This window comes from Corvus hawaiiensis, chromosome 2 (genome assembly GCF_020740725.1).
Source record: "Corvus hawaiiensis isolate bCorHaw1 chromosome 2, bCorHaw1.pri.cur, whole genome shotgun sequence".
In the NCBI taxonomy this organism is placed as follows: Eukaryota; Metazoa; Chordata; class Aves; order Passeriformes; family Corvidae; genus Corvus; species Corvus hawaiiensis.
Window position 1 is genome coordinate 61,917,602 of NC_063214.1, and position 21,585 is coordinate 61,939,186.

The 21,585-nt window shown below is 42.8% G+C and overlaps 2 protein-coding genes across 6 annotated transcripts in view; one reads left to right on the forward strand and one right to left on the reverse strand.

Annotated features, from left to right (window-relative positions):
• The window catches only part of NAA16 (N-alpha-acetyltransferase 16, NatA auxiliary subunit), a 62,211-nt gene extending 59,683 nt beyond the window's left edge, over positions 1-2,528 (reverse strand). For 2 of the 5 annotated variants that reach the window (XR_007201778.1, XM_048295387.1), the window contains exon 1: positions 1,984-2,528. Coding sequence is in view for 4 of the 5 variants with exons in the window: in XM_048295387.1 (XP_048151344.1) it covers positions 1,984-2,037 (54 nt within the window). In the remaining variant the exon portion in view is untranslated. The remainder of the gene's footprint in view (positions 1-1,983) is intronic. The other 3 variants (XM_048295386.1, XM_048295383.1, XM_048295384.1) reach the window with 2 other exon arrangements.
• Positions 1,946-19,568, forward strand: MTRF1 (mitochondrial translation release factor 1). The gene is made up of 10 exons (XM_048295398.1): positions 1,946-2,001; positions 8,892-9,350; positions 11,879-11,970; positions 12,803-12,884; positions 13,095-13,202; positions 13,293-13,465; positions 14,636-14,753; positions 15,906-16,042; positions 17,649-17,747; positions 19,349-19,568. The coding sequence occupies exons 2-10, from the start codon at positions 8,915-8,917 to the stop codon at positions 19,466-19,468; spliced, it is 1,365 nt and encodes a 454-aa protein (XP_048151355.1). The 5' UTR covers positions 1,946-2,001; positions 8,892-8,914; the 3' UTR covers positions 19,469-19,568.
• Positions 19,569-21,585: the final 2,017 nt, after the last annotated feature.

A 21,585-nucleotide genomic window follows, 5' to 3' on the forward strand; every position in this document is an offset into this window, starting at 1 on the left:
TAAGTCTTAATACATGAGTACAGTTTCCTTGCATCTGTTCCAAGTGATTAAATCACTACATGCTTGTAGGGTCTTATTATGCAGCCTCCCACATAATCCCTGCCCTCAATATTTAAAATTACTAGGGATGCTATGGGCATTTTAAGTATTCTGGCAGTGCCAAAGTAAGCAAAAGCTGGTTCAACTAAAGAGCCTTTAGCACCACAGGCTATACTACTACACAAAAATACTCTGAGACATGTCAAGCAACCAAAGGGTTCCACTTGTACAACGCTGACATTAGTATTCCAGAAAGAAGTGCCCCATGAAAGAGTCAGAGCTAGCTAGAAAAAAGTAATAAGAAATTAAGATTCAAGAAGTGGCCATATATGAAGAGATAAGGCAGGAATTTTGTGATCAATACTTTAGGAACTGCAACTGGCCACTACGCAGCACCACTTAAAAGGCTTCTGAAAGTTTTACAAAGCAAGTAAATATCTGTATGAACGTCACTGAAGCTTAATGTATCTATTCTCCTTGCCTAAGCACTAATTTCAAAGTTTTATCCACTGTTTTATATATATATATATATATAAAACTGTCTAAAATATGGTCTTCAGAGAAGCCATGCTATAATTCAATCAAAAAAAACTTTAGAAGTGGCTGCTACTGTGAACTTGTCTGCTGCTAGTAAGAATAATCACTTAACTGTTCTAATATTAGTCACTTATTTTTAGCAGAGAGAAAGAGGAGTGCTAGAATGACTTACTAAGATGCATACCATAAGCATGCAGTAAGCAACAAATCACCATTAAGAACCATTAAGTTTTTTAAAACCTACATACTACACAAAGCAGGCAAAAGAAAACAGCTCTGAAGCACCTGCTGAAATACACCCGCTCCATACAGAGTACACGGGCTTACACACACTGAGCTCAGCTTCCTGAAGCCAAAATGCCCACTTTTGGACCACAAAGTATAGAAACTAGATAACCAATTCAGAGAGAATTAAAGAAATCTGTGCCTGCCAGCAGGATTACTTAGTGTGCTGCATAGACGTCCTCTGCCTGCAGACTGGTAAACTGACACAAAACACCTCAATTTTGTTGAGGCGGGAACTCCATTACTATTACGCTGACAAGTTCATGAAAAGGGGAGGGTGGTGTTTTCTTGTCTGGGGAGGGAGGAGTGGGGGCTTTTTCTTCCTATAAAGTGGTAGCATGATAAAGTATACAGTGACTGAGTTACAAACTCACAGCTGAGGTGAGCTCCTCCTTCTTCAAAGTTATCTCAGAAACACTAAATGTCTTTTGCAACATTAAATCTCAAAGAGCTGAAGTAGCCCAGCACAAAGGAGTTGAGACAAGTCCTCCAAAGGACGCACAGAAGCAGGATACTTCAATCCACCAGACATCTTCAACTACACTCAAAACTGCTGAGCGAGCGAACTACTTTTAACCCGGTCCCTACAGCAAACCCGACGCTCTCGCTGGAAATGAAGCACCGATGGGAATCAACCAAGCAACAGCAACCCCTGCTACGCTCGCACCGTGCTTCGAGGTCTTCTCCTTCCGCGCTGCGCGGGGAGGGGAGCGGCGGCGCAGCCCGGGCTGGCTCCGCAGTCCCCGCGGCGACCGGGAGGAAGGCGCTCGGCGGCCCGGAGAGGCTGCCTAGCTCCCTCCCTCCTTCCCACCCTCGCCCGGCCAGGGGCCACACCAGCCCTTCCCGGCCGCCGACACGAGCAGCGGCCGGCTCGCCCGGCCTGCTCGGCGGGCCCCAGACAAAGGAAGGAAGGAAGCGGGGACGAACCGGGGCGAGGAGGCGACGGCAGCCCGGCTCCTCCCGGGCGAGCGCGGCCGCCGCATCCGCGTGCGCTCAGCCGGGGCCAACTCCGGCGGCAGGCGAAGTGACCCGGAGGGTACCGAGCGAGGCCGGCGTGCGAGAGGGAAGAGGAGGGAGAAGCGGCGGCGGGAGGAGGAGAGAGGAGCGGGGCCGGTGGCTCACCAGGATCCGCTTGAAGAGGTTGCTCTCCTTGGGCGGCAGCGGCACGGACGGCATGGCGCGGGCGGCCCCGGGACAGGCACGGCTGGCGGGGGGTGGGGGCGGCCCGGGAGGGGCGGGTGTTGGTACGAGGGACGGGAGGAGGGGGAACGCCGGGGAGGAAAAGCCCGAACTCGGCGGGGCGGCGGCGGCGTCTCTTTAACTCATTGCCCTGCGCCGCCCGCCCTCCCCGCCGGCTCCCCCAGGCCCCTCTGCGCAGCTGCCGGGGCGGCCTCGCCGCCCGCCTGACGCTGCAAAATGGCCGCCGGGGTCCCCTCGGCGCAGGCGCAGCGCCGCTCCCCACCACAGACCCTCCGCCCGGCCGGCCCCAGGGCGGGGAGTGAGGATTCCCTGAGTGATTCTCTGTGCGATTCCCGGAGTGTCGGCTGAAGCGTTCCGCTCTCGGCGCTCGAACAGCCTCTTCGGAGAGCCAGGCTGCCCGCAAGCCTGGCAGGGAGGCGGCGTTGGGAAGGAGCGCAGCCTCTGCCGGCGGCGGGGCTCGGGGAGGCTCTGCGGGCTTGCAGTGCCCTGGCTGGTATTTAAGGAAACAACAGCAAACTTGGCAGCCAGGCTGTGAGCAAGCGGGGACGGCCCCCGTCGCATTAAGGCATTTTCAGCAGTTGGTTATGTAAAACTTCCCGACACCATCGTGCGCCCATAGAACAGCGGCGTTTATTCATCGCTTGGCTCCTTCATCGAAGGTCTAAGGTCCTTTTTTTTTTTTTCTTGTTACTCCCAAAAATCGTTCTTAAAAAACAAAACATAACCAAAACCACCAACAACCAGGAACACTAAAACTACATGGCCTGGGGCATTACACAGAAGGAAAACTGGTTAAACTGTCAAGGTTACAACCAATTTCATCTTACAGGGAAAATAAACTAGGTGACTTAAGTTAAAATCTCTGTTTACGTAATTAACCTTTAAAAATATTAACTATATTGTGGTATTTATTTCTAAGTATCTTAGCTCTGTAATAATATGGTTACCCACCTACAGTCGCAGATGATGAACGATAGATATCCCTAAGTAAAGCAAGTGCATGTGAAACAGTAACTCACAAGAGCCAATTAGAAAATCTGTGCACTGAATATATTTTATTTGGTACTCGGTAAGTAGATGTCTATGAGACTGAAAATCTCAAGCACCACGTCCTTGACTTGACACAAGCCTTGCTGAAGCTGATGACATGATAGCTGCTTTCCTTTCTAGCTAACAGAAGCAACAAGAGAGTAGACAATTACTTGGAAGAGAGTAACCTGGATGTCAGCCTAACTTGAGGACTACTAATTAGAAAAAAAAAAAAAGTGGTATGTTTAGAAAGCCTCCTGAGATGAAAATAGCAAATATGAGGAGAACGTAAAGTATGCTTTCCTATAGTTCTTTATAGCTGAGCCATCAGCTTATGGACACTTTTTGTGAATGGTTGTTGGTTTCTGTAGTGTTTTTTTAATCTCTCTAGATGTATGGTCTGTAATAAGGAATATCTCTACAGTGTTTATTTGTCACTTCTTTGTTCTGGCATGCTTCTAATTATGTCGGTCACCTGGGTCACTGATCACAGTATGTGTATTTTTCACAGGCAGTACCCAATTTGCTGTTCTTTCTGCTATATGCTTTAGTAGTGCTGTATTGCATATCTGATTTTTACAAAGCAGGAGTATTACTGACAGGGATGGCAGCCTTGGCTTTGCCTGCAGGATCATTTTCAGAGCCTATTTGTACCATGGCATGTCTTCAGCACTTTTTACAACCAGCTGAAGCCTTGACTCTATGAACCCTATTTTCTGTCTTAGCAAAAGACATGTTATGCCTCTGGTTGGGTTGAATGATAAACAGATGCATCATGGAGAACTGTCAGGCAAATATTGTGCTAGGTGGACCTTTGGTCTGAAGAAGTAAGGCTGCTCTTGACAGCTAAAGGTCTCTGTTTCCTGATAGTCCAAACACTGGAAAGAATGCTGTCTGAAAATAGGCAAATTGCAAATAAGAGATAGGAGTTCAATTTGCATCTAGATGTGTCCATATTAAAAGTCTGTGTTAAAAGCACCAAGAAAAGGAAAGCAGGGAGGCAATAAAAGAAACATTTGTAGGCTAGCTGAGAGAGAATTAACAAAGAAATGAGCTTTGTGGGAAGGCCGAGCTCCAACTGAAAGTGAGGTTTGGGAGCGCAGTCAAGAAAACTTCATGTCATTTAATCCCACTGTGCTGGGCAAAACAAAGCTCTCTCTACAGGCTTTGTTAATAAACAGGACTGCATTCAAGATGTGTATGATTCTGTCACCATTTTTTCCTTCAGAGAATTCAGAAGTCTGAACTGTTTGGGCTGGAAGGGAGGAGCGATATGAAAGTGTTACATACATTGTAACAAGTTTGCTATTTTTGCCGTGTGTGTCACTTTACTCCTGTGAAGTTGTGGTGAGATCCTTGCACACCACTAAACCCAGTTAGGGACCCCTGGGCGAAACAGGGCCCCCGCGTGGGCATGGACCTGCCTCTGAGCCAAGCACGTTGTAAGGCCTGGAGCATGTTCTGTCTGATGAGCCATCCCTTTGCCTCCAGTTTCTAAACTGGCAGGTTAGGAGTGCCAGGTTTTAAAGCACAGGACCACCACGTCTATTCCAAAGCCTGAGAGCCCAGCTGTCTTTCTGCTGTCACTCTTCCCTTCTGCACCCAATGTCACTGCAGGCTGCTGTGGGAGCTGAGGAAGGTGGTGGCACCCTGCCCCAAATAGCCCGTGCCCCATAACCCCTGGTCCTCACCAGCTCCAGCAGCAGCTGCTGCTTCAGCCATGCAGGTTTTAAGGTATCGAAACAAACTGTAAGAGGGGTGGAAGCACAGACAGCAATGGGATTTCACATCCTTCATACTCAGTTCTCATATCGCAATCTAAAAGAACACGGTAAACTTAGGGAAAGAGTGTATCTTACAGGTTTTGAATATGAGATGCATGGATAGGTCCTGTGGTGGATGGTCCCTGGCAACCCTGCTGACTGCACAGAGTCCAGCCCTTGTCTTGGCTGGGTGGCCCCTGCGTGCTTTGCTGCCTGGTAGGGAGGGAGCAGGACTTTGTTACAATCTCTATTTTCACACTTAAGTTAAAATATTCAGCCACAAGGCATGATAAAAACTGAACATGATCATGTTTAATCAGAGGAGTTAATGCAAGAACCATTACTGGCTGGAGAAGAAGCTGATTGATTTTCCTTGGCCTACCGTCTTCTTTTAAAACCAATTTTGGAGCATGTGGTCTACTTGCAGTTTCGTGTTCTTATTAGGTTCTTGGTTGTCCTCCCAGAGAGTACCTTCCCAAGACTTTTAAGTATCAAATTGCATGTTTAGAGTACCAATGCAAGTATAATTTTATTATTTCATTTCACTGAGCCCCAGAAGTCATAGTGGGAGAAGAGTGAGATACAGTGGGAATGGTGTCTGGCTGATGGCATCTCTCATGGCACATCATTGCCGGCGCAGGCCTGGGGAAGCGCCTTGGAGATTTCAGGGTGCTGTTTGCTGTGACCCTTTGAAGACTAGACCAGCTCCAGGGTCGGTCCTGTTCTCTGGAAGTGGTTTTCCATCTGTCTGCCTTGCCTCCTGTCCCCATGGGTGCAGCAGAGCCAGAAGCTGTCCTCAGGTCCTAACAAGCAGTTAGTCATCATTCAGGCACTGAGGTTTGATCTGAATCCTACCCATTGATCAGTCCAGTTTTCAGTCTTTTGGAATATTTACCACACCAAATCCCAGTGATGTTTTACGTGCCAAATACCGAAGTTTTACCTTTTTTTTTTTTAAATTTTGTAGAATGACAGTAGCTGGGAAGAAGGGTTTTTTTTGTTATTATCAGTATAAAACCCCCATTATTAAGTATTTTTAAAATTCTAATTTGGGAGGTAGCGGTATGATGTTTAATAATATCTTTTAAAATGTCCAAATACATAGTATGTTTTGAAACATAGTTTATGAGGAAGCTGCAGCTAACTAGCATAATCATAATCCGAACGGTAATGTTTATTAATATTTTGTTTGCCTTCAGTAGCATAGTAATAGCTCCTTTTAAATATAATTGAATAGTGAGCTTTGACACAAAGTGGAACTTAATGTTATTTTACTCAGACTTCTCTGCAATTAATCTTTTACTAACCAGGTTTGAAAGGCAGAGGCCGCCTTCGCCGCCGGCGCGGCTCAGGCGCTGCCGCTGCCGCGCGGTGCGGGGAGACGGGAAGCGCGTTTTCCCGCGGGCATGCTGGGACCGGGAGTACGCCCGCTCCGCTTCCCGTCTGCCATGGCCCCGCGTGCCGGGGCGGGATTCGTGCGGCGCCCGGGGGTGCGGACGGTGAGTGCCGGAGCCCTCCGCGGGTACCGGGGAGCGCAGCCCCCGCCCCGCCGCTGCTCCTGCCTCTCCTGCCCGCTCCTGTCTCCTCTCCCTGCCCGCTCCTGCCTTTTCTGCCCGACCGTGCCTCTTCTCCCAGCTCGTTCCTGCCTCTCCCTGCCCGCTCCCGCCTTCCCCGTCCGCCCGTGAGCCCGCAGCGGGGCCGGGCTGTGGGGGCTTCGCTCGGGCTGCGGGGGGAGGCAGAGGTGTGTGGGAGGCGCTCCGGGGCGCGGCCGCGAGCTGTTCCTGGCCCCGTCCGTGTGCACGGAGGTACCTCCTGCTGCCGTGCGCCTGCAGGTTCCAATGTGCCCGAGTGCTGCCGCATGGCGCCGGTAGCATTTCCGGTTGTTGGAAATGCTTATTTTAACCTCTGAAGGTGTTCGCGAGATTGAGAACTCTCGTCTGTCTTAAAATTATTTTTTAAAATTATTATTTTAATGGGACAATTACAGTTGTCACTTTCGCTTACTGGTTTAGATTTGTCATGTGTACGAAGTAATTTTAATCACATTAAAAGGTTATTAAAATCTGGTTGGAGATCACTTAATAGGTCATCTAATGCTCATAGCTCTGTAAAAGTTTTATGTATGCTTATTTTTGTGCAAATGTGATGCAGCAACCTTTCTCTGAGAAGGAGATACCTTTTTTGTTTTACATAGCAAAATTATTTTGAAACTTCTGACTTCCTTGAAGATCTGTGTCATTTCATTACTTTTTTTTTTTTTTGGCATTTAAACCCCAGAATTTTATTTCTGAGAGCTTGGGCAAAGCAATGCAACAAATTTATTATTGAGTACATTGCTTCTTAACTACACCAGTAAAAATTAGCTAGATGGTTATAATGAATATGTTTAATGAATTAATTAAAACAAAATATAACATTAATATTTTAAAATTGAGTTGATGATGGTTAGCCCTTAGCCAAACAACAATGGGCCATGTTGATCTGGAGCAAGTCCATATTCATCAGCAGAATTAGGTCTTTTGGAACTGAGTCCACTCATGCCCCTGAGCAACTAAATCCAGGATCATAGATGATGAGCCCAAGTGCCTTTTGCTGTGTTCCTGGTGAAGGGAACAGGATCCCTCTCCTGCAGCTGGTTTTAGGCACTAGAGCAGTCCATGAGGGGTATCATTTGCTTTCTGTATATTAAAGCAGTCTTGAAATTTCTGCTGTGGATTCAATAGCACCTGCTGGCTGGCGAATCTGGGAGGGTGCAGAGGTAAAGGTCCTTGCCTCCTTCTGTAGGTAGTAAAACAGGCGTTCAGACAAGCAAGGTGCAGTACTTTTGGTTTTACTGCACATTGCTCTTTCTTCATTGTGGACAAATGGATGAAAGTAAATAGGTGAGAATAGTGGGCGACTTGAGTAGCGTGTCACAGTAATTTGTTAATAAAATGCATGAAGATGCGCGGGTCTTGTCACTGATGAGTAAAAAATAATCGTGCTAGCAAACTGAAATGTGTGTTTCCAGGAGATCTTGTTACAAATAGGTTCATGCTCTTATTTTCTCAGAATCCACTTTTTTGTAAAAATCAGTGAGCAGATGGGACCATGGCACTGACAGGGTTACTAGGGAGTGCTTCTTTGTTAAACCTTTTCTGTGGGAGTAGTCCTAGAATAAGTGTGATTTCAATTTAGTCTTCCTAGTAGAGCCTTGCTCTCCAATACAAAATTTTAGAGCATAGTAGTAATTCATAACATAGTTTGCAATGTTGATGATATAAAATTAAGAGGAAATGATTGTTCACAGAGCAGGAGTAATGCTAAGGGGAGCCTGGGTCCTATAAAACTGTAGGCCAAGTGTCTCAGAAAAATATGGGAGTTGTATTTCAGAGTACCTGCTTCTTACTCACTTCTCGGATGGAAAATACTATGTTGCTTAAGTGTAAATATAACATGGTAAGGAGTATACAGGGGACATAAAGCACATAAAGCAGTTCCCCTGTTTTCTGCATATATGAGTGAGTGATTCTTTGCAAGTGCATTGCAGTCCTATTGACTGATCTGTTGTGTGGTGTCCTCCTTTTATGGTAGTGGATATAATTTGGCACATAATTCTGGACATTTCATACATTCTCTATATAGAATTCTTTACCTCTAGTATTGATTTGTCTTCTCAGCAACATTTTCCTTTCACCCGTAAGGCATGGAATGGTTGGATTTTTCCAATGACACATATGGCAAAATGAAGCTGTTGTCTGCAAAGCCCTGTCCACAGGAGCTTTTCCATAGTATAAATAAACTGTTTGAAGAGGTGAGAGAAAAGACTTTTTCCAGCCCTCAGTCAGTACAATGGTGGTGATAAAAGCTTCTGGTTTAAACCAGGACTAAAACAGGTATAATTTTGTCCATGACAGTTGCATTTGTGTTGGTGTAATCAAAATCATGATGTGGGCTTGATGCAGTCCTTGTGTTTGTTGTTGTGGGGTTTTTTTAATAGAATGCTTTCTTTTTCTAGTTAATAACTCTGGCCCATGCACTGTGTACTTTTAATTTCAGGTGGTGGAAAAATAAGAAACAAAATGAAACCTTTCCAAAAGGTCTGTCTTTTCAAGAGCCTGCTTGCCAATTGCTACTGTTGCAGCCAACTTGACAGCTGTCTTCTCCTTCCTGCTGCGAAGAAGATAGGCTGTGTGGTGGGACTGCACAACCATGGATCTTGGAGGCCAAAGCCTTTATTGGACACAACCAGATTCACTCTGTCTTTTAACAGTTGGCACAGGAACAACCATCAGGATTCTCAAGCTTTATGGAAGCATGAGGCTGTGCAGAAGTATCTGGAGAGTCTCAGCAAGGAGTACCAGCAGATTAGTCATCTGTTAAGTGCAGACTTATTAAATGGCTTTGAACAAAGAACCCTGAGGAGAAGATCTGCCGATCTGTCCCCCATTGCAGCTGCGTTTCAAGAAATCAAAGAGGCTGAAAGAGAAGCTCAGGAGTTAGAAGCAATGTGCACAGGTAAAGGAAAACACATCTACTTGCTTGCTTCAGAACAGCAGCTGTGCTTGTGATAAAGTTCATTGCCCAGCCTTTGAGGGAAGCTTGTGGGTAAATTCGACCAGCCCTGAAACACTCCCTGGTCCTCCCTGCTCCCAGGAGCTTGCATGCTGCAAGGGCTTTCTGCATCCAGCCACATCCTTCTGTTTTTCATCTCACCTCACTTTAGTTTGAGTTCTTAATATGGTAATTTTGGGAGAGTAGGGATTGTCTGGAACCTGAAGGATATCCATCTAGCAGAAATAGTTGGGAAGCGTTTGTTTTGAGGTTATTTTTTAGGAGAACTGAGAGCAGTTTGAACTGAAGAAAAAAAAATTAGCAAGCCTAAAACCTTTGATAGACTTTAGCCGTGTTATTTAAAATGGGATTCCATCTGACCAGTTCAGTGATATTTATTGAGCAAATGACATGAACTTTCATTAGTCTCTGAGTTGTCAGCTCTAAATTTAAATGGCAAAAGCTAATATTTCTTTGAAAATGTTTGGGGAGTCCTTTAAGGAATAAAAACTGATGGTTTTTTAGAAGTTGCTGTTTTTCAATAGTCTGCTACGGTAGAAGTTGGGGTAAAAAGAAGTTTAAAATTGTTGCTGGTTTTTGTATGATTTGGGAATAAGAAAGTACAAGGGGAATAAAAAAAATTACAAACTAAGTAATGGTGCAACATTTGGGAAAAAAACCCCAACATTGTTACAAGTGTGGGGAGGAGCACACAGTAGGAAGGAAAAAGTGGCATCCATTCTGCTACAGTAGTAAGTATTAAGGCAAGAGAGGGAAACACTGACCTGGAGAGAATGGGGTTTACATTAAAGCAGTGAAGGAGGGGAAAATCAAAGGACAGGAGAAATCGGTACCCAACAGTGTAAATGGAGGAGGACAAAAGTTCATAAGAGCTTTTCAGAGAGAGAGCCAAGGAATCTGGACAAAACAGTAAGAGCCATACTGAAATAAAGATGTAAATGTTACTTATTTGGACAGGTAGAAAACATTTTTATTCTTTAGTTTTAAAAATAAATTGATGTTTATGCTTTTGGAGAAAAAATGGTTTTTTAAAATATTTTAATCCTCAACCCTCTCTAATACTCTTCAGGGGAGAAAAGAGGAGAAAGACTGAAGGAGACACAGTACAAAAATTTAATGCTGAAAAAGCAGTGTTCTTCAAAGACTTAAAAAGTATTAAGAAAGCTCTGGAAAATTCATATTTCAACTTAGAAAGGCTATTTTTGGATCAAGTGAATATAATAAAGAATTTTTCTAATTCCATAAATTATGATGTGGAGGGATGGAGTGAGTTCTAGTTGAAGGAAGGGAAAAGAATGGTAAAACATACAGCCAATAAATTAATTAAATGAAGCCAAATTATTCTGTCTGTACCATGTATCCTGTGGCCGAGTTAAAACGCACATGTCCCCTTCATTTGGCTGCCCATTGTTTTCCACTTAGCTCCCTAACTGACCCTCTTCTCTCTAGTACCTGAATTCCTGACAATTGATGTAGGATTTTATATTTGCAACACCCAGTGAGGCAGAAAAATATTTCCCAGTTTCCCTCTGGTGATGGGAGTCACGAGGTAGGTTAAATGAATTCTGTTGTGCAGGGAGGTAGGAATGGGATGCCAATCCTTTGAACCATAAGCTCATTCACCACCCCCAGACCACCTCACACTGCTGTTGACAGTAGTTAATTTGATACTGTTTATTTAACTGATCAGCAAACATACTTCTTGGACCAGCTAGAAGTGTTTGAGAGTCCAGTTTTATGCTGCATCTGAGACAAACCTATGGTTTCCATTCTGGCCACAAGGCAAAAGGTTTTCACCTCCTCGTCTTGCTTTGTTCCCTCACTCTTACTCCCAGCTGCTCAAAGCTGGCTTCAACCATTCCCCTCATTTGTGTTGGTAATTGTCCAGTTGGAATTTAAATCTAGTTCAACTTGGCATGGTAAAAACATGTGTTTATTCAACCAGACTTGATTTTTAAATTTCAGTGAGTAGAATTGTTTCACTTTCTAATGAGTAGAAAAGTGGTAGAAAAGCAGGAAGAAATATGAAGAGGAGAGGGGGCTCCCTGTTTTAGCAGTGACTGGTTTTCCACTTGACTCCAACTGTCTTCCAAGTTTCTACTTAGTGTATAATCTATTGGCAAGTGATCAGCACTTTTAGTTACTGTAAACTGGAGCCTCCACAGCAGAGAAGGCTTGGAGCTTCTGTGAGCTTTACCTGAGAATGTGTCCTAGTTTGTTAGTAAGCTCTAAAATGTGGGAAGGGGCAGTCTAATCACAGGTAAAATATCTGCTGCTCCTTCCAGCACACCTGGAAGGTATGATCATTGAGTTAGCAATGTGCATCCTGGCTTGGGCTGCTCTGTTTGAGTATTTCACGCTGGCAAAACGCTGCAAGCTTTTCTGTGCTGCAGTGCATGTCTTTGGACAGCTGTGTTATAATTTGCTCTAGGTGAGATTGGCTAACATCTATTCTTGTTGTTGGAATTTAGATCTAGACAGCAGAGATGAGAAACAACTTCTAGAGCTTGCCTTAGAAGAGAAGGAAAGCCTGGATAAAAAAATGAACGTCTTGTGCAGAAAGGTGAGCCTGAGGTAAAATTTTACAGCTTTGTAAATAAAGATGTCAGAAAAACTTTCCTTTATGATCTTACCAATAGATTCTGACATTTGAGTTTAATGAAACAGAAGTCCAGCTTCTGTATTCTCCCTGAAAAGAAGTGGCAACATCACTTATTAGTAAGCTTCTTAGTGACAATTTCGTCTTAGAAACTGATTAATTGAGTCATTTCTCTTGCTTGCTTGTCTGTCTGCAAATGCTGAAGGGGATTAAAAAAGTGGTGAGTCTGTGCTACTGAGACTTGACATGACATCCTAGTAACTGTTTGTGGCAGTGGAACATGCATTCTTGAAAGATTTCTGTTTGGAACTTGCAGTCTTTCATTTTCTCTTCAGCTGACAGCACCCCATGAGTGGGGAAAATATAAGCAAAGGAGTTGAAACGATTCAGTGGAGACCTCTGTGTTTGGGCTCATTTCTATGTTCAGAGTGAAATAATATGAAATGGGACTTTCTCAAAAATAAGATTAATGTAAAGATTAGCTGGGTTAGCTAATAACTTTATCTTCATAGGTAGCTGGGGCTACCTGTGACCTGGCACCTGACTTTGCAGGACTGGATTTTCAGCTAGCTTTCATATGGATGCACTAGCATGTTGCATTTCCACACTGACTGCACTGAGTTGCAATGGTCATTGGACAGTTTTTAGTCCTACTTAACTAGCTTGCCAAAGGAAATCAGTGGCTGAGTGTGCTCAGACTGTGGCAATTTTGAAGGCTGGCTGTAAATTTGATTAAGAGAAGGTCTGGGGTCATGAAGAAGATAATGGCTTTTTTTTTTTTTTTTTTTTTTTCCAGCTTTTCCAGCTTCTAGTGCCAAAGGAAAAATATGATAGAAGTCCTGTCATATTAGAAGTGACAGCTGGCAGAACAACTGGAGGTCAGCAAAGCCCCTACAGTGAAGATTACTTCAAACCTCCATGCAACTCTATTAAACCTCTTATGGGTTATTCTTAAAGCTTTTTTTATACTTTATTGGCATAAAGTAATACTTTCTGAAGACGAGCATTAACCTGCCTAATGACTGGGGTTAGAGTTGCAGCTAAATCTAAAACCTGCTGTTTATGTGGTAATGCCTTTTTATTTTTAGGGGACATCTGCCAGCAGTTCACTAAAGAAATGTTTGAGATGTACCAGAACTATGCCGACTACAAACGTTGGACCTTTGACATCGTGAACTATACGCCGGCTGAGATAGGTACAGCAGTTCTTCAGAGATTCTACCAAGACAATGAAGTTGAATACAGTGTTTCTCTGCTGTATTTGTCACACACTATTTTCTCTCCAGGAGGGTTGCATCATGCTGCTGCTCATATTTCAGGAGAGAATGTCTACAGGCATCTGAAGTATGAAGGAGGGACTCACCGAGTGCAGCGAATCCCTGAGACGGGCATGTCATCAAGAATGCAGCGTATTCACACTGGGACAATGTCAGTCATTGTCCTCCCTCAGCCAGAGGAGGTAAACTGTTCATTGGGGTGGTAAGGTGGTGCTGTACCCCACCTCACCCAGTTTGGCATTGGAGTAGGTGTTATTTAAGACCATGTTACTGTTTTGGGGATTTCACTGATAGCCAAGTGCTTTGTGCAAGTCCCAGCAAATGAACCACGAGTGCTCTGACTCTGGAAGGTGACAGTCCTTGGCTCTGTACTTTATATGTATAAATGGATCATCAGAAGCAACTTTGCAGAGATTTTCTGTTGCCTGAAAGAGCATGTAAATGAGTGATCATTTCATTAAGTTCCAGCCCCAACACTGACAAGGCTCACTGCTATGAGTAAGCCAATTTTAAATTACATCATGTATTGAGACACAGAATATATCCAAGAAGATACTCAGTGTTGCATAGTAACGTGATTCTGCACGTCCTTTTGATTTTTTTTTGTTTCATTTAAATTATTGGTGTCCATCTCTGTTAAGTCAAGGACAGTCTCCTTTGAATGTGAATGAGTGTGTTGGCTAGTCCGTCTGAGATCTCACTGATACTGATAGTTCTAACTTAGACCAGCAATTTACACACAAAGTAAACAAAACCAGATCCTGTAGGCTTTTCCCACACCTTCTCCTGCTCTTTATAATACTATCCTTGCAACATTGATCAGATCTGAATGTTCCTTTCCCATCCACTGAGCTCAAACTCCAGGTCCAGGTCATCACGGACTCCTATTTTCAATGTGGCAATCCTTACATGGATGGATCTGGATATGCCTATTTTCTCCTCAGATGATTCTAAGTACTGTTGCAAGAATCATTCAGGCTTGACTCATGAGCAAAATCCTTGCACTGCTGCTTAGAAGTGTTTTTTAAATATTTGCTTATTTCTTAGACTCTCCACCAAAGCTAGTGGTTTTACAAAACAGTGATTTTGTTTTGTTTCACACACCCATATACCTTGTTTTGTGAAGGACCTGGAGTAAGAGTTTGAAAAACTAAGTGAAATTTTTAAGGCATCATTTGTTTTTCAGAGATATTTGACACTGCATTTTTTAAATTACAATGATTATGACTGTTGCTTAGGAGCAGTTGTAAAGGAGCAATTTTTTGAGAAGTGATTTCTTATTACTGGTGAGTGTCACTGACATCCAAATATTTTTAGAATGATCAGGGAGTAGTAATTTTCTTTGATTCTAGGTTGATGTTAAAGTGGATCCCAAAGATTTGCGTATTGATACATTCAGAGCCAGAGGAGCAGGAGGGCAACACGTTAACAAAACTGATAGTGCTGTGAGAATTGTGCACCTTCCCACAGGTAAGTTTGGCTGTACTTTGTGCTTCTAACCACACTGAATCTGTGTCTTGAAAGGGAAGCCTGTGATCCTGTAAGTTGTCTCATGCAAGACTGGGCCTTATACCAAAAAAGAGGAAGTAGCCCCTTCTGGTTCTGTCCCTCTTGTAGCGAGGCAGTGTGAGAAAGGGGCTGTGTACCAGGGGCACAGTGATTATGCCAGTTTTGTTTTAGAGGGAGTGTTTAATAAATACACTGTCTTTGAAGGATGAAAGAACAAATGGAGGGTGACAGGGAAGGGATAGAAGATGTAAATAATTCGCACTCTGTGCTCTGTACCTTCAACAGTAATGGCCAGTGGCAAGCAAAGGCGTGCTTTGCCTAGCTGGAATCTGTGTAGTTACATGACTGATTAAAAAGAAGGCTTGAAGGTTTTCATTCTGTACTAGATAATGCTATCATATGTTGGATAGAAAGGGAAATGTATATTGATGGGAAGATAGTGTGTAGACTGGACCACTCTGTCTTTTTTGGGATTTGTTTTTATTGAAACTCAGTGAGCTTCTCTCTGTACAGATGCAGATCACTTTAGGCACACAAAATTACAGCAGTGACCTGAAAATAGCTGTTCCCTATGTGCCTTTTTCTTTCAGAAATCAAATGAGAAGTACTACATTTCTTTTAAAGACCTTTATTTTGTTTTATCTCATTTTTCATAATTAAGTTCAAGACTCACCAGTCTTGATTAGACCCCCCTCTTCTACTAGAATAATGAATTTTCCAGTCACCAAGAGCTTATCTGGACTAAGGTTTTTAAAACTTGTGTTACACTGTTTTAACATGCTTCTGTAGACTGTTCAAGTTGCATTTTTAACATAATGACAGCTAATTGGAGTGAACCCAATTTCTAGAGGCAATGTTAGAACCTTGTTTGCTTCATGAAATTTTAAAATATCCCTGACTTTTCTGTAGCACAGAACAAAGCCCCCCGGTGCAGCTGTGACAAGTTTAAAAATGCACTAATGGTTCTGGCCAGTGTGTTAAAATGTCGTTTTATCCTACAGCTGAAAGGCCCTACAAACCAGCACTCCAGTAGGTTTCATTTGCCTAATGTGTTAGAATTAATTTAGCTCGTTTGTTCTTTGTTACAACGGGCTCTTGGATGCCTCTGTGAAGGACTGGCCGTTGAGTGCCAGCAGGAGCGGTCCCAGCAGATGAACAGGGAAATAGCTCTGCGGACACTGAGAGCTAAGCTGTACCAGCAGATCATGGAAAAGCAGATCAGTCAAGAGCAGAGCGCCAGGAAACTGCAGGTGAGGACAAGTGGTGGCTGAGATTTGGAGAGGGTGTTGTGCTGTAGATTTGTTTCTGATCTCTTTGGGTAACAGGGACAGAGCAAGTGAGAGTGTGTGTCTAACCAGGGATGCTTACAAGGGAGAAGAATCTTGTAGTCTAAAGTGGTAAGTCTGCCCTTACTTATCCCAGCTCAATGCTATTGTGGAGTTCTCAGGCAATGAGAAGAGACATCAACGGCGGCTGGAAAGAAGACTGGCTGAAATTATTCAAAAGGCAAAACTCGACATCGTGTGCTGAATGCCCCCATTAAGGCCAGAGTTACACAAATTTAGCATCAGTAAAAAGTTATGTTCAATGAAAACTGGGATCGGAAGTTCTCAGAAGTTTCTAAAGGGGAGTATTTTAAGGCCATACAGGGCTTTTGAAAGAAACAAGTAAATAAACAATCCTGCCACTATGCAGTTAAGTAGCAGCTTATTTGATACAGTTTAGGTAACTTTTTGAGGAAGAAATAGCTCCTGGAAGAGTTACCTCAAGTTATGCTGCAAAGTGTGCTTTTCTCTCGGAATGTCCTATCATTCTTTTCCCATTCTTAGAGTATTTTCCCATTTGTGGTGTAAACTTCAACAGTGATCTATTGGAATAAAAATGCTTCAGAATTAGAGAATTATTCAGTACTCCAAATTTTCCAGCTCAGCTATTTAATCACTTACTTCAGGTTGCATTTAAGTGTATTGTCCCTGCAGATTATTAACCCCATCATTGTAGGCAGTGACCCATTTATCTTTTGTTATTAATTTCTGTTTGAGAGCCTTCAAAGCTGCATAAAGGATTTGTATTTATATTTATATATTAAATTTATATGAATAGTGTGGAAAATCATGCAGAAGTAAATTACCTTTCCTAATGTTTCAGAATTTATTCAAGAAATTCCACGTTCTGAAGTATACATGTGGAGTGCAGATGAAATTTTCACCAAAGCCCACTGAAGCAGACACCCATTTGTTTCTCTGAGCGCTTTTTAGCATCTAATTCTCCATTTTATGAAGACCCACAGTGTTTAGTGGAGTGTTTAACCACAACTGTGCTACATTTGGGTTTCTGCTTCGAAAGTTAGAATTGCTGTCTGCACTCTCGCACTTCACCACTAGAGGGTAACTTAACTTCTTACTCTTAATCTCAGTCTTTTTCGGTGCTAATTTCCGACAGCCACGCAAGGACTGTGCTGCTTCCGTTATTAGTGGAGACTACTTTCATTATTTTTTGTGGGAGCTACAGCCCCCCCCCCCCCCCAAAAAATCCCACTCATATATTTTTTTGAAATAAAGACTCTCTTACCTTACATGACCTTTGAGAGTTATGTGGTTCTTCCAGCTACAGGGCTGGAACAGAAATATGCTGGAGGATATAAAAACTTGGTCTGTGATACAGAGTAACAAACAATACTGTTCAGTAATGCCACAATATTTAAAAAAAACCTATATGCCAAGCCAGTGACCACTAGGTCCGTAGTTGGAAAAGGCTGATCCATTACAGTTTATTTTAAGTATCCTGTTTTAGAGAAGTGTTTGGTTTTTTTAAAATACAACATAACAGATTTTGGTTTTTCCTGCTTTGCTGAAGTTGGGAACAAGAGCCCAGTCAGAGAGAATTCGTACTTACAACTTCACCCAGGACAGAGTCACTGACCACAGGATCTCATATGATGCACGCAATATCAAGGTATGGGTTGCCTATGTGAGTGTTCAGATATTTATGTTTACCATAAGCAGAAAAAATTAGCTTCATGAGCACAACTTAAGATATACATATATGAAGAAAGTAGCCAGTTGTGTTCTGACAGAACACTGTAGATTTAGAAAGCTTAAACTTTCTTTCCTGCCTTCTTGTAGTCCTAGAGATTACTGGCAAAGGCTGTAGCTCACTGGCTTACTTCTCTGTCTGTTTTTCTCCTATATGTGAGTGAAAAATGACCAAGCATGTAGTCCTCAATGAGATCCATGAGTCCCTTGGCTAAACTTGGCAAGTGACATTTGAGATTCTTGAAGCATAGTACATCCAAAAGAAAAACCTTGCAGAAAGGACTTTTTGTTAGGCCATTCTTTCTTCCTCCTAATGCTGGAGTGAAGAATGAGAAAAACTTTTATGTTTGCATCACAGGCCACAGTTAAAAGAAACTGAAACTGAATGTTTGCATTTTAAGATTCTCTGAGATCTTGTTTCTGAGTAAATATCTACATATGGCTTGAATTTTACAGATTTTTCAACCTGGAAAAGAGAAGGCTTTGGGGTGACCTAATTGCAGCCTTCCAGTACCCAAAGGGAGCCTACAAGAAAGAGGGAGATTTTTACAAGACCATGTAGTGAAGGAAAAGGGGGAATGACTTGAAACTAAAATAGGGTATATTTAGATTGGATATTAGGAAAAAATTCGTTACTGTGAGCATGGAGAGACACTGGAGCAGGTTGCCCAGTGAAGCTGTGGATGCCTCATCTCTGGAAGTGTTCAAGGCCGGGTTGGATGGGGCTTTGAGCAACCTGGTCTAGTGAAAAGTGTCCCTGCCCATGGCAGAGGGGTTGGAACTCAATGATCTTTATGGTCCCTTCCAACCCAGGCCATTCTATGATTCTATTTATTGGGTTTTTTTACAGTGGAAAAAAACCAAAGCAATGGATTTTTTTGTATTAAATTTATGAAAAACAAAGTTTAGGGTGATCCCTCAGTATTTTGGCTTAGGTATTCAGTTTGCTGTTAAGTGCTGTTGCATAAGGAGCGACACTTTTCAACTGTACCCACAGGTGTTCTGGGTAGCTCCAGAGAATGCAGGGCATACTGAATATGGAGTGGTTCATATTTAATGGAGTGTAGAATACCATGGCCAGGGAAATAGTTCCATAATTACATAGAAGTGGCTTTTGTTAGACAGGTACTTAGTGTTTGGATCTTTCTTGAGTGAAACTGGAACCATAAACTCCCTAACAAAAGTTAGTTGAGCTTTCCTTGCAAAACAGCCTTGCTCTTGCCATGTTTGAATGAGGTTCTTCAATCCTTGATTGTTCTTGCAGGGGATTTTCATATAAGTGCATGGGTTACACGAAAGCAGGGGCAATAGCTGCTGTTGTTGCAGCCAGAAGCCACGTGCCTTGCACAGGCAGGCAGCTGATGTCCTGCTGCTATCCACCATTGCTGCTTTCACATGGCAGTCACCTGCAAGGATGAGCAAGTGGAGGGACTGCAGGCAAAGTGCATTTCAGGGGTTTGAGTGTTTCAGAGTAATGCTGAAGGACAGTCAGTAATGCTTTTGTCTGCTTTTTTTTCATAGGAAATTCTAAGTGGGAAAGAAGCACTGGATAAGCTAATCAACAGACTACTGGAGTTTGCAGAGATAGAGGCTGTCACACGGTATCTAGAAAATTTGCAGGCTTTAGAAGGAGGAGGCTGAAGACCTCGAATAGTGTTAGAATTGTTGTGTTTGGTAACAGAATAAAATAGATGTGTTTGTTAGATGATACACTGATTAAAACCTATTCCTCTGGTTTTCAGTGTATGACACTATTCTTTTTGTACCTTGGGGCAAGTGAGTTGAATTTATTGCAGCAGCCCTGGCAGTAAAGAACCAGCTTGGAGTTCTGTGTGCACACCTCTCCTGTCTTGGCAGCTGGGCTTTGTTAAGCTGGGCCTTCTCTTGACCATATCACAGCTGGAAAGGTGGAGAATTGTGGTGGTGGAGCAGAATAAATACCACATAGTACACTTTTTGTCTGGTAGTGGGAGATGTTCCTCTCCAGGTAAGAAACTGATCTGCCCTAACATAGTCTAGAACATGGCCTCACGAATACAGTTTATTTTTACCCATTTATTGCATGAGCTCCCTAAATGAAATTCCTTGTAAGTAACTTTGTATTATGATGCTTTATTTTCTTAAAGTATACAAAAGCAAAGGGAGTGAAGGGGCCAGAATGTCAAAAGAGAAGCCTGTTAGCTTTCTTCCAGGCATTCTTGGGTCAGCTTGTGGTGGGAGGGGCCCACATGCTGCAGTGGCATGTAGAAGTACCTGCTCTAGTTTTCAATTAAGTTTATGAGGTAACAGGCAGCTTCCTGCTTCCTTGCAAAGAAGACAAGTTCATACTGCAGAAGCGTTTCAGCAAACCAGGTAGCTTGGGAATTCAGCTCCTGTCGTTGGGAATGTCTGCCTTTGCCTGTCCTTGAGGGGATCCAGATGTCTACAGGGCACTCTCGGCTCTGACAGGACTTGTGCTGATGTTTTCCCCTGCATGTGTGCCGTGCTGGCAGGCACTGAGCACAGGCAGGCACTCGTTGTATGCCTGACTCTGGAGTGCTGACACAAAGATTGCTGCTCTGCTCCGCTGGGTTCACTTGCGAGATCACGGTGTCTTCTTTGCATCCTGCTCGTTCCAGGTTCTGCTGTAAAGCTGCTCTGCACAATCCTCTGCATGAGAAGAACCAGTTCATTGTTACAATTTAAATTATGCCTCGTGGTTGATTTATATTTGCATATTTATTTTGTAATCATGAATGATGCAGTGTGAGGAAATGTCAGGTAATTTAAGAAAAATAATTATTTCAATACTGAGTTCTTCTAAAGGGTGTAGGTTTTATTACTGTATATATAGCAACAATTGTAACATTATTCAGCTATATTAAGAAAGATAGAATTTGTAATGGGAAGAAAGCAGGAAAACTATACTCAGTTCCTCCATTCTTGAATTTTTTTTCAATTCTTTTGTGTGTTCTTATGAGCAAGCTTTGACAATTTCTGACTTGCTTCCAACACTTTAATTACAAAAGCTTTGGGGCTTCAGTTGGGTTGGTTGTTTTTTTTTTTTCTAATTGATAGCTCTGCAAGTCAGTCAGGAAACGTATCACCATGCAATTCAGGATTCACTTGGACTTTGACTTCTTTCAGTAACCAGTCCAGAAAAAGAACCCTCCAGAAAGATTGGCAACTGAGCTTATACTTCTTGCAGTGCCGACAGACTGGCAATAACTAATATGATCAGCTGTAGTAGAATATCCAGCTAACATGGTTATCCAATTACCATGCTCACTTTCATTATGCAATTAAATTAACCAATTTATTTTATTAATTGTATCTCTCAAACAATCTTAGAAACTTCTTAAAAATTTTTAAATAATAAGATTCCACTTCCAGGATTAGTTAGTGCCTATGAAGTTCTTCACTATGAAAAATCACTGAAACACTTAAAAATATGAGCCTCGTTTATTTTACTGGAAGAAAGATAGTGATATTTCTGTAGGACCTTATGGATATTTGTGATTGATCAATTTTCTGTAGCCTGTTTTTGTTGGTGGTTTTGTGCAGACTGACAAAAAAAGGGAAACCAGACAGCAGCTCCCCTCTTTACTAAGTTTTGGATGCCCCAATTGTAGGTATTGAAATTTAGAAGCTAAACTCCTTCTGCCAGCCTGGCCCAGGAGATCCTGAGGGGTCTTTGTCCTAAGCTTTTCCTGCAATTGCGTATACATGTGTGTGTGAGAAAAATATGGCTACGACAGCTTGGGATAGAGCAGAAACAT

Coding starts and splice junctions, on each gene's coding strand:
- MTRF1 (XM_048295398.1), top strand. CDS start 8,915: ATGAAACCTTTCCAAAAGGTCTGTCTTTTCAAGAGCCTGCTTGCCAAT. Junction 9,351..11,878: donor GTTAGAAGCAATGTGCACAG/GTAAAGGAAAAC, acceptor GTTGGAATTTAG/ATCTAGACAGCAGAGATGAG. Junction 12,885..13,094: donor AGCTGGCAGAACAACTGGAG/GTCAGCAAAGCC, acceptor TTTTATTTTTAG/GGGACATCTGCCAGCAGTTC.